Below are 12538 nucleotides of genomic sequence, written 5' to 3'. Positions count from 1 at the left end.
AGTTCTACTGTGGGTAAAATGCTATCAAACAACATTGTGTGCTACAGAGAAATCTTTCATGAGGGAAGAGTCAATAGCTGCGGCAAACTTCACTGATGTCTTATTTTAAGAAAATGCCACAGCCACCTTCAGCAACCACCACCCTGATTAGTCAGTAGCCACCAACACTGAGGCAAGACCCTCTACCAGTAAAAAGACTATAACTCACTGGAAGATTATGACTCAGATAATTGTTAGCATTTTTTAGCAATAAAGTATATTTTAATTGAGGCATGTATTTTTTATACATAATGCTATTGCACACTTAACAGACTACAGTATAGTATACATATAACTTTTGTATGCACTGGGAAACTAAAATATTTGTGTGACTCACTTTACTGTGATATTAGCTTTATTGTGGTGGTCTGGAACAAAACCAGCAATATCTCTGAAGTATGCCTGTATCTGAGAAGACTGTACCATTTCAATATTGTTTCTATGGAAAATGTCTTTTGGGTTCTAGGCCAACAATTCACAAATGAGCTGATTTTTTGTTTGGTTCTGAGACAGGGTCTTACTATGTTGCCCGGGCTGGAGTGCAGTGGCATGATCATGGCTCACTGCAGCCTTGACTTCCTGGGCTTGTGTGATCCTCCCATCTCAGCTACCCAAATAGCTGAAACTATAGGTCATGCCACCACACTTGGCTAATGCTTTTATTATTTGTAGAGATGAGTTCTCACTATGTTGTCCAGGCTGGAGCAAAGTGGCACAATCTCAGCTCACTGCAACCTTTGCGTCCCAGGCTCATGCCATCCTCCCACCTCAGCCTCCTGAGTGGCTGGAAGTAGAGATGCACAGCACCACACTCAGCTACTTTTTTTTTTTTTTTTTTTGGTAGAGATGGGGTTTCATCACGTTGCCCAAGCTGGTCTCAAACTTCTGGGCTCAGGCGATCTGCCCATCTTGGCCTCCCAAAGTGTTGGGATTTCAGGCATAAGCCACCATGCCCAGCCAGCTTTCAATTTAAAATACATCATATGACTGACAACTTACATCACAAATCTTTCTATTCCAAGAATTCCTTACCCTCCAAATCTCTAATTACATATGTAAATAAACCAGAGAAAGAATTCTTACAATTTTCAGAAGAGAGCTGCAGCTTTACCTTAAATATGATGACAATGGGTATATCTTCTGACAAAGTATTATGCCTCAAATAAAATCGTCCTTGTTTCACAGCCATATTGGTTCTGCTTTTTTTCTCATGGGTAGAGCTATGAGTAAATACAGGTTGGTTAAACTGCATCCTCACTTAGTTTCAAGCTAGTAACGTGCAATAATAGCAAAGATCATTAATCAATAAGGGTCAACTGATCAACAACAATCACAAGGTCCTTTCTAATAAGTACTTTAAAAAGAGAATTCCTTTCCTGCCCTGCTGCCACTTCAGTGAACATTTAAAAACACTATAAATTTTTCTTTGACTTTGAGATTATGATGGAAGTTCTGTGTGTGAATGAGTGATAATTACTTTCTGACCAACTTCACTTTGACTCTACCTGAACTACTTTGATCCAGTCTAGAGCATATATACAAGGCCAATTTTATATATGGGCCTTAACCATAATGAGGAAATTAAAAAGAAATGAACTTATATATTATGAGTTTTTAAACTAGTAATTCAACAAAATATACCCACAGTCTTGGTATATAGTAAAGCCAAAAGAAAGAAATATCCTTCTATTGGTATCTGTGTTAGTTATCAAATTCCTAATGGATTTCAGAGCATTTTAAAAGCTCTAATCAACCACATTAGTAACACAAATTACTATGCATTGTTACCCACTTGATTATATTAGCTCTAATATTCTACATAGTCAAACTTTGAAGTATTGTCTCAAAATCACTTATGAGGAAACCAAGGCTTAGAGAAGCTAAGTAACTGCACATTCCAGTGCCTCATAACTAGAAAACAAAGGCTTTAGGATTCAAATTCAAATTGCCCTGGCTTCAAAGTTATAGACAGTGGGAAGACATGGATTGTAGAATTAACCGTATCTGGGTTCAAAGGCTATCTACCTCTTACAGTCAAGGTACCCCTGAGTTTAAGGCCTGTTAGTTGTAAAATGGAGATGTTAATAGTAACACTTATCTTGGAGGACTGAGGTGACAAATAATATACCTAGTATTTTGCCTGGCTCCTAGTGAGTACTCCACAAATGACCATTATTGTTAGCTGCCTCTCCATCAGAAAGAAAAGTACAGAAACTCTGAATTAATCAGCTCATTCTAGGTTATCAAACAGGAAACTACTGCACTCTGATATCTTATCTATGCCACAAATCTTTCTATTCCCAGAACTCATTAACCTCCACATTTCAAATGACGTGAAAATAAAAAGAAGTTACAGAAGCCTCGAAAGAGAGACTGTTGTAAAAATGAGTACACTGTGAAAGAGGCTGGTCTAGAAAACTAACAACAGGGAGTTAAGTCCATAATATAGGTCATTCAATATTAAGTGTCAAATAGTCCCTGATCATACTGATGCAGGAATACATATGTAAATGGTAAAAGGTTGAAAAGCAGCGTGAAAAACTGAAGAGTGGTTTTATATTTTTTCTTTTTAAAAATCTCCTTTCATGCTCTATAAGCTAACATAAAATTCAGCTTAAACAGTGACTTTTCAAACAATGTCTCAGACTCCCATCACTGAAATTTTAAAATCAATAACCTATGCTTCCAGACTTTCATAATAAATTGAATGCAGACAGCTTAAATATTACAAGGCCTGTTTTTAGAGAGTAATAACTATATTGAAAGATAGCCATTTAAGACTAATGGAATGACCAATATTTCTTAAGGACACCATCTCTGCTTTCCATACCTGGTAACTGAAGCTCCAACGGCCCCTTTTCTATCAGCCTCCACGATGATCCTGTTCTTAGACAGCTGCTCTTGGATAAGAATAACTTTTTCTACTCCTTTAACAATGAAATAGCCACCTACCCAAAGGAAACAAGAAAAACTTCATCATTTATTCCTCAACCAGTGTTGATTTAGTAATGGCAGGAATCTTGTGAATCAGAGATTACCTTTTCTACTGCTTCATGGCACTGGCTAACACTTGATTCAAAGGGGTTGCTGATTTTATTTTTTATTTTATTTTATTTTATTTTTTGAGAAAGGATCTCCCTCTGTCGCCCAGGCTGGAGTGCAGTGGTACACTCATAGCTCACTGCAACCTCAGACTCCTAACCTCAAATGATTCGCCCGCCCCAGTCTCCCGAGTAGCTAGGACTAGAGGCATGTGCCACCACGCCTAGCTAATTTTTAAATTTTTTGTAACAACAGGGTCTCACTACGCTTCTCAGGCCGACTCCCTGTCTTAAGCCATCCTCCTGCCTCAGCCTCTCAAAGCACTGGGATTATAGGCAACAGCCATTGTGGCCATCTGATATTGTTTTATGGACTGAAGATCAGCACATGATTTTATACAAATGAGCTATAAGATAATAAATTTCTTGAGGACAGGAAATATATCTTATTGGTCTATGAATCACCAGCCCCTGACATATGTAGAAAGTGAATGAAAAAAAAGTTGAATAAATTAGTTGTCAGAGCCCTTAAATACAAGTGTAACTGACAATTTTCAATATAAGCTGAAATTTACTCTAAGTTTTCTAACAAATCAGTGGTAATGGTAGATTAAGATTAGGTTTCCAAAATAATATTCCACATTCAAAAAAACTCATGCATCATCATGTATTTTTTTTTTGCACACAATTCAGAGTAGGATAAAGTAATACTTCATCTTATACCTGCAGAATATAAGCAAAAACAATACAACATATTTGACTTATGCAACATTCTGTTATAGTCTAGTAAAGTCACGTTCTTCATTAACTTCCTTCCAAAACTTCTGGGATTCTACAACAATGCAACTTTACAGGAATAAGATTAAAGCAACTATAAGTTCAAATAAATCAATGTGAAATATGAGTTAAAGAATTAAGAGAAACTTCCTGTTAAGTTCTAAGTTTGAAATTTTATAAATTGCCTAGAAATAGGTATAAAAATACAATTTTTAAAAATGTAAACAAAAAAATACTTTCATCTCCCCCCTGCGTTACTGCATTTAAAACAGCCTGAAGTGAGATACTTGATTTTTTTCAACCAGGCAAGGCCAGTAACTCTGGAAGATTATTCTTGAATTTTTAGGCATACCAAAAGAAACTCCTGGGCAAAGATAGAAAGAAAAGACTGACAAATCATGGCAATAAACAAGAAAGTGGCATAGTAAAGTCTTAAGCCTAAAATAAAAGAGGAAACAGTATGTCTTTGAGAAATATAGACTAATAGGGCTGGGCGCAGTGGTTCACGCCTGTAATCCCAGCACTTTGGGAGGCCAAAATGGATGAGTCCAGGAGATCAGCCAGGATGACACAGCAAAATACCATCTCTACTAGAAATACAGAAATGAGATGGGTATGGTGGCACAAGCCTGTAGTCCCAGCTATTTGGGAAGCTGAGGTGGGAGGATTGCTTGAGCCTGGGAGGCAGAGGTTGCAGTGAGCCGAGATCACAACACTGCATTCCAGCTTAGGTGACAGAGTGAGACACTGTCTCAAAAAAAAAAAAAAAAAAAGAAAAAGAAATACAGACTAGTAGCATAAAGCTAGAGACAAATTTCTGGGTGTTTTGTGAACAAGTTCATTATAAACTAGAAAAGCTGGTACTGTTTTTGAGACAAAATGTTAAAACAACAGCAGCAGCAAAATAAAAGAATAAGGAAAGTGGGACAAATCCAAGACTTCACACATACCTGGATCTAAGGGACATTCGTTCAGTTTGGCAAATTCTGCTGGGGTTTTTCCTGTAAGAACACAGTTTGAACTACGTAGCATTATGGGCATTCTGCATAAAATAAAACAAAAGAAAATATCACATGTAGGCTGTCAATGATAAAAGCTGCAAAAAATACAAAACACGCAGTGCACACCACCTCACTAAGGGTCTGTCTATGCACCATGTTAGAAAAGGCGGAGAAATAGCAATTACATGAAGCCAAGCAAAATGAAGTATTTTCTCAGGCACGCTGCTCGTCTAGTACAGATGATAAAAACTCAGGCTGGGTGCAGTGGCTCATGCCTGTAATCCCAGCACTTTGGGAAGCCAAGGTGGGTGGATCATATGAGGCCAGGAGTTTGAGAGCAGCCTGGCCAACATGGTGAAACTCCATCTGTACTAAAAATACAAAAAATTAACTGGGTGTGGTGGTGTGTGCCTGTAGTCCCAGCTACTCAGGAGGCTGAGACAGGAGAATCACTTGAACTCGGAGGTGGAAGTTGCCGTGAGCCGGGATCACGCCACTGCACTCCAGAATGAGGCTCTGTCTCAAAAAACAAAACAAAAAAACAAAAAACTCAAATGTTTGGTTTAAACTTTGCATACAGGTTTTAGTGAGGGTCAGAAATGACAGCAACATTTCCTTCATGGAAGACAAACTGATTCTCATCAGTTACTTGGCAATAGCACAATGCATTCAAGTGTAAGGAACAAGAGGCTTTGAAAACTAACCAGGCAGTCTGGAAAAAGAACTAAGCAAAACTTACTAGAAGTGGAAATTTTAAGCACTGACTTAAAAATGTAGAAATAGGTTGGATAATAATAGATTTGATATTGCTGAAGATCTAATTACTGGGCTGGAAAAGACATCTGAAGAAATTACTGAGAATGTATTTCAGAAAGATATAGAGATGGAAGATATGAAAGAGAGTTTAAGAATCAGGGAAGGATAGAGAGACAGCGACTAATCAACATCTAATCAGACTTCTAGATGGCGAAAATACACAGAATGGGTGAGAAGTCCTATTCAAAGAGATAAGAGCTACAAATTTTTAAAGATACATGAAAGCCATAAATCCTCAGGGTAACATCTGCACAAGACAAATAAAAAGAAAGCTACACCTAAGCACATCACAGTCGATACTAAACACCAAAATTAGAGATAAGGTTTAAAACCCAGCCAGAAAAAAAGGGAGGCTACCAAAAAGGGAAGGATGACTGGATGCACAATAACTTCACAACAATCAATGACACACAGCAATGTGCTCAAAGTGTGCGTCAAGCACACAAGCAATGTGCTTGAAGAGAAAATAACTGCCAACCTCGATTTGTGTATTCTGCTAAGTATTCACTCAGAATGAGGTCAATATAAAGATATTTTCAGATAAAAACTGAGAGAAGTTACTAATGTACTAATAGGCCCTCACTAAATAAATTTCTAAAAAAAATTCATCTTCAGGAAGATGGAAAATAAATACTAACCAAAAGTCTGACGTGTAAAAATATACGGTGAGCAAAGAAAATGGAAACTAATGTGTGTGGATATAAACAAATGCGAACTTCGTAAGACAATAACAATTTCTAATTTATAGGTTTAAAAAACATGCCAGGGAGGCCAGGTGCGGTGGCTCACGCCTGTAATCCCAGCACTATGGGAGGCCAAGGCAAGCGGATCACAAGGTCAAGGGATCGAGACCATCCTGGTCAACGTGGTGAAACCTCATCTCTACTAAAAATACAAAAAATATTGGCTGGGCGTGGTGGTGTGCGCCTGTAGTCCCAGCTACTCAGGAGGCTGGGGCAGGAGAATCACTTGTACCTGGGAGGCAGAGGTTGCAATGAGCCAAGATCGCGCCACTGCACTCCAGCCAGGGCAACAGAGCAAGACTCCATCTCAAAAAAAAAAAAAAAAATGCCACGAATGGTGGCTCATGCCTGCAATTCCCAATGCTTTGGGAGGCCAAGGCGGGTGGATGACTCGAGCCCAGGAGTTTGAGACCAGCCTGGGCAATGTGGCGAAACCCTGTCTCTACAAAAAATACAAAAATTAGCCAGGTGTGGTGGTGTACTTATAGTCCCAGTTACCAGCGAGGCTGGAGGTGGGAGGATCACTTGAGCCCAGGAGACTGAGGCTGCAGTGAGCCATGAGTGCACCATTGCACTCCGGCCTGGGTGACAGAGTGAGACCCTGTCTCAAAAAGACCAAAACAAAACAAGACAGAACAAAAATTTGGTATAACAAAAGCATGTAAGTCAAAGTGATTGATTTGATCCAAGTTAAAGCTTTCTAAGGTCTTTGTTCTTGCCAGGAGGAGAATAAAGGTATTTTTTATTTTCAAACTTTGTTAAGTTTGCATTTCAAAATTTCTAAGGTAAACATAAACAATCAGAAATACTGTATATGACTTTTAAATCAGTTGGGGAAGGGCGAGAAAAAAAAATATTCCATTATCCAAAAACAGAAATGGAAAAAAACCTGAAACATGAAAAGCTAGACAGCTTTAAAATATAGAATAAGTTGACAGATATACATTCAAATAATATATGTATATATGTATGTATATATATAAAACAAATACAAATGAACTACATTCTCAAGACAAATTTTTAAAAAATCTAACCATATGCAGTTTACTTCAGCTAAACTCAAAACATAAGGACATTTAAGAGAATTTTTTTCTGAGATGGAGTCTCACTCTGTTGCCCAGACTGGAGTACAGTGGCACAATCTCGGCTCACTGCAACCTCCGCCTTCCGAGTTCAAGCAATTCTCATGCCTCAGTCTCTCAAGTAGCTGAGATTACAGATGTGCACCACCACACCCAGTTAATTTTTGTATTTTTAGTAGAGATGGGGTTTCACTATGTTGGCCAGGCTGGTCTCGAACTCCCAACCTCAGGTGATCCGCCCTCCTCAGCCTCCCAAAGTGCCGGGATTACAGGTGTGAGCCACTGTGCCCAGCCCATATAAAAGATTAAACAGACAATAATTTTTTTTAATGATATGCCAGAAATATAACCAAAAGAAAGCAAATGTGGCTATGCTAAGAGCAGACAAAATAAGATTCAAGGCAAAGAATATTATAAGAGATAAAGAAGATAAATGTATAATAATCAAAGGTTCAGTTTACTAGGAAGATTTAACAATTCTAAACTTCTATGCATCTAATATCATAGCTTCAAAAAAGCAAAAATACACAAAACCATAAGGAAAATGGACAAATCCACCATCATAGTGGGAGATTTTAACATACCTATTGTAGTAATTGATAGAACAAACAAATCAAAAAGCAATGCTGATACAAAACGTCTAAACAACACAATTAACAAGTCTGATCTGAAGGAAAAACACAGACAATGGCACAAAACAACTGGAGAATACCCCTTGTTTCCAAATAAACATGAAACATTTATAGAAATAGGTCTCTACAAAGTTCCAAAAATTGACATAAAGCACCAATTGGGAAATCTTAAGTCTTCTAAATAACTCAGGTTAAAAAGGAAATCGTAATGGGAAGATAGAAATAAGAATATTCTCATTTTACATCAAGGGAAATGAACATACTGACTAAAGTTATGTAATATGACGTGAAGATATAAGAATATTTCAGTTACTACAGTAACCAAAAAGATAATTAAAAACAAGAAGGAAAATTTGGAAGAGGAAGGGAGAAGCAAAGTGGGTGACACAGGTAAGCTAAGCCACATCCCGTATATGAAGAGGCAAAAAATAATGTCTACAGTTAATGTACCAAGAAATAGAGGTCAAAGCATCGCATTTAAAGTTATGGATATTGGCCATGCACGGTGGCTCACGCCTGTAATCTCTGCACTTTGGGAGGCTGAGGCGAGTGGATCACATGAGGTCAGGAGTTCGTGACCAGCCTGGCCAACGTGGTGAAACCCCATCCCTACTAAAAAAAAAAAAAAAAATTAGCCAGGCGTGGTGGTGGGCACCTGTAATCCCAGCTACTCAGGAGGTTGAGGTGGGTGAATCACTTGAACCTGGGGGGCGGAGGTTGCAGTGAGCTGAGATCATGCCACTGTACTCCAGCCTGGGCAACAGAGTGAAACTCTGTCTCAAAAAAAAAAACAAAAACAAAACACACACACACACACAGACAAAATAAAGTTATGGATGTAATAACCCCCAGAAAAAATAACTGAAATAGTTATGAAGTTGGGAATGGGACGAAAGGTGAGGAAGGGGAGGGAGGGAGGGAGGTTACTGTTTTGAATCAAATGTTTTTATGTACTGTTTGATGTCTAACCAAGTACGAATATAATTTGGATTAAACTAAAATCTTTTTACTCCAAAAAATAAATGAGATTATATATGTAATTTAGATAATGCATAGCACATATAAGCATTCTAATGACTAGAGGTCGTTTTTACGAATGCGGAGCTAACAAACAACATTGCCTATCATAGTATGGCACATAGCAGGTATTCAACAAATGCTAGTTACATGCCCCCTCTTTAAACCAGGATTTAAACCCTCAATCTTATGAATTTATGTTTTACTCCAGTCTCTCTTGGCTTTCCTTCACAATAGTCAATCTAGTTCATAATTTAGCTATGGTCCAAAATTTAACTGGACACAAGTATGGTCCATATACAAGAAAGAAAGAAGTTCTCATTTTAACACTGATAGGCCAGGCGCGGTGGCTCATGCCTGTAATCCCAGCACTCTGAGAGGCCAAGGCAGGCGGATCACCTGAGGTCAGGAGTTCAAGACTAGCCTGACCAACATGGCAAAACCCCGTCTCTACTAAAAAATACAAAAATTAGCTGAGTGTGGTGGCACATGCCTATAATCCCAGCTACTCAGGAGGCTGAGGCTGGAGAATTACTTGAACCCGGGAGGCAGAGGTTGCAGTGCGCCAACATCACGCCACTGCACTCCAGCCTGGGTAAGAGTAAGACTCCGTCTCAAAAAAAAACAAAAAAACAAACAACAAACAAACCACTGATAAACAGTCCTGCTAAAACCAAGATGAATATTTTAATACCTTACTTATTTTTCTAAGTGAAGACTGAGGAGAGAAACAATACAAATTACCCCTTCCTTTGAGGGAAGTATAGGAGAAGGATTTGTTAAACCTGCATGTTCCCATAAAACTCTGGACTTCTAGACCCCTTACCAAAAGGTGCCATAATTACATATGCCTGTCTTCCCTGACAGCTGTGAATGAAGGTAGCCAATAGGAACTATATTTTGTGTATCTTTTACTCACCTAAGTACTCAGCATCATACATAAGAAGTGATAGGCAGTTGGTATATATTTATTGAACAAATGGATGTTTGTTCAAAAGTGCTCTTAGCACTTTTGAGAGGGGGAAAAACACTTGAACAGAAATTATGTGGACTAAATTTAAAGTCTAGTACTATTATTGACCTTATAATATTGTGGGTTTTGTCCATTTCTAAAGGAGAGTCAACATATTTCCCTAATCATGAAGGGCAGATTGCAAAAACGCAAGTGGATGCTATCATTTCCAAACTTGTACCAGGCAAATGAGTAACTTCTCCCTTAAATACTTGTAGATGAGAAAAAGTTAAATTCCAGGAAAACTCAATCTCAGAATATACCTGGAATCCACCAAGAAGATCTGTCCAGGAGAGTTCACTGAAATGCTATTGTACCTAGTATTTCCCTAGCAGCTCAGAGTTATAGTAGGAAAGGGAAACATTTTCCTCAACTTCTTAGAAAAGGTTTTACAATTAATAAATAGTAACAACCACGACTATGTGCTGGACGTTATTCTAAGTGCTTTACACATGGCAACTCATTGGACCTATGAAATAGGCAGCACTTCCTGCATTTTTTCAGAGGAAATGGGGTCACATCATGGGGCTGGAATCCAGGCAGTGTGGCTCTAATACGGATTTCATTTCTCACCTGCCGATAGGTAAGGCATTGCGGATGATCCTCTGGCTGCCTCGGGTATATTCAATATCCACTGTAATAGGGGCAGAGTATGTCATGTCTCTCAAACGGCACTGAAAGAGAATCAGGAATCTGACAGTTACTGCTCCTTCTCTCTGCAACAGGGTCCTGACCACTTCAAAGTGCTCCTTCTGTAGTAGAATTATGGCCCACATTGAACTTTAATCCCTTCTTCTCCAAAGAATGTCCCCCCAACCCCGTGTTTAAAGCAAACAAGTCCAATTAAAGTAAGGTTCATAATTACCTCATGAGGGGACACTGGTCTAGTTACATTGAAGCTTTCTTCAACATCAGGAAGCCCAACATAGATATTAAGATATCTGAAAAGCAAATTAGTGCAGTACAAATTATACTTCTTCAAAGATCATAAAAGCAAACAAGCTATTTTCCTTCCAAATACAAAGATTACATTTTCATAAATGCTTATCTTGCTAAGGATGACAAATTAAATATTAAAATTGGAGATCTTCTTGAAGTGATAGTACATATAGCTTTACAAAGGAGGGAAATATTATCAAAGTATCTTTTAAAAAATATTACAAATCTCTTTAAAAAAATACTGGAAATACATCTCCCTAAAAATGATACTTAATGAGCAAGCAAAGTGCAAAGAGTACTGATGATATGCTATCACTTGTAAAAGAAAGAAGAGGCCATAAAGGCAAAACAAAAACAAAAACAAAAACAAACAAATAAAAAAAAACCGCTCATTTGTGCAAAAGAAGGATAAAATGGATAAAGCGGAAACTTATGAGACTGGTTACCTATGGAGAGTAGCTAGGAACAGGGTGGAAGGAACTGGAAGTGGAACAACTATTTTCTGAATATACTTTTTTGTGCAAGTCTAACTCTTAAACCATAATAATGTTTCACATGCTGAAAAAATAAAGAAAAGAACTAATGTAAGTAACCCTGGGAGACAATATTTTGATTGGACATTGAGAGGCTAAAGATAAAAAGGACAGTGCACAAATCCTACGCTCTAGTAAATTTTATCTCTCAGAGGTATGAGTTAACAATTCTGAAACTTTATGTATAGTCTAGGATTGAAAAAATTTTTAAAAAATTTTTGCAGATAATGGGAGCCAGATTTCTCATATTGGGATAAAAGTTAAATAAAGGGAAAAGGTTAGAATGAGTCCTGCAGTGTTGAACTGAAATTGGAGGTATCAGTCTGCATGGTTTTTAATATATGTGAAAATTGATAGGATAAAGAAATACAGATGTATCTGCACGCATTTGTTCATATACATACACATATTTCTGAGCTCTACCTGCTGAAATCTTAGTGTCCATATCTGGGAATCTAAATACTATTTTCCAATAAAAGGGAGACTCCAGGGCTCCTTGGATTCCCAATCTGGGACTGGGGCATACCAGAAGAACCATATCTTACGGTGCAAGAAGGCAAAGGAGTAATCAAAAAATAATGGTGGCATCTTGAAAGGACACCAGAGTCAATCTGAAGGGTCTCCCTATGGTCAAAGCTGAAACAGTCTGAACAACAGAAAAATGACAGTACTGGATATATATACATGATAGTACTCATAGAATAAAATAAAACATCCATGAGTCCAAATTGATATAAATTAATACAGAGAGAGATATGTGAGGTGAAAAGGAAACTATTCCGTACAGGATTCCAGTATCAATGCAGAAGGAATGATAGAAATAAAGGTTCACCATTAGGTAAGCCCACAATAATAACTGTTATAGGTAAGAATCATCAATGTATGCTAAAATTGTTGGTGAAATTA

General features: G+C 37.9%; 1 protein-coding gene across 1 annotated transcript in view; it reads right to left on the bottom strand.

Moving 5' to 3' along the window:
- The window catches only part of POLR3B (RNA polymerase III subunit B), a 148496-nt gene that overhangs the window by 119616 nt on the left and 16342 nt on the right, over positions 1–12538 (bottom strand). Inside the window, exons 5-9 of the mRNA XM_003269962.4 lie at positions 11026–11101; positions 10734–10834; positions 4808–4899; positions 2870–2987; positions 1151–1259 (exon numbers count right to left, since the gene is read on the bottom strand). Coding sequence (XP_003270010.1) covers positions 1151–1259; positions 2870–2987; positions 4808–4899; positions 10734–10834; positions 11026–11101 — 496 coding nt within the window. The remainder of the gene's footprint in view (positions 1–1150; positions 1260–2869; positions 2988–4807; positions 4900–10733; positions 10835–11025; positions 11102–12538) is intronic.

The sequence above is a fragment of the Nomascus leucogenys genome, chromosome 10 (assembly GCF_006542625.1).
Source record: "Nomascus leucogenys isolate Asia chromosome 10, Asia_NLE_v1, whole genome shotgun sequence".
Taxonomy (NCBI): domain Eukaryota; kingdom Metazoa; phylum Chordata; class Mammalia; order Primates; family Hylobatidae; genus Nomascus; species Nomascus leucogenys.
The sequence above is the reverse complement of the archived record's forward strand: the minus strand, read 5'-3'. Positions and strand labels throughout refer to the sequence as shown.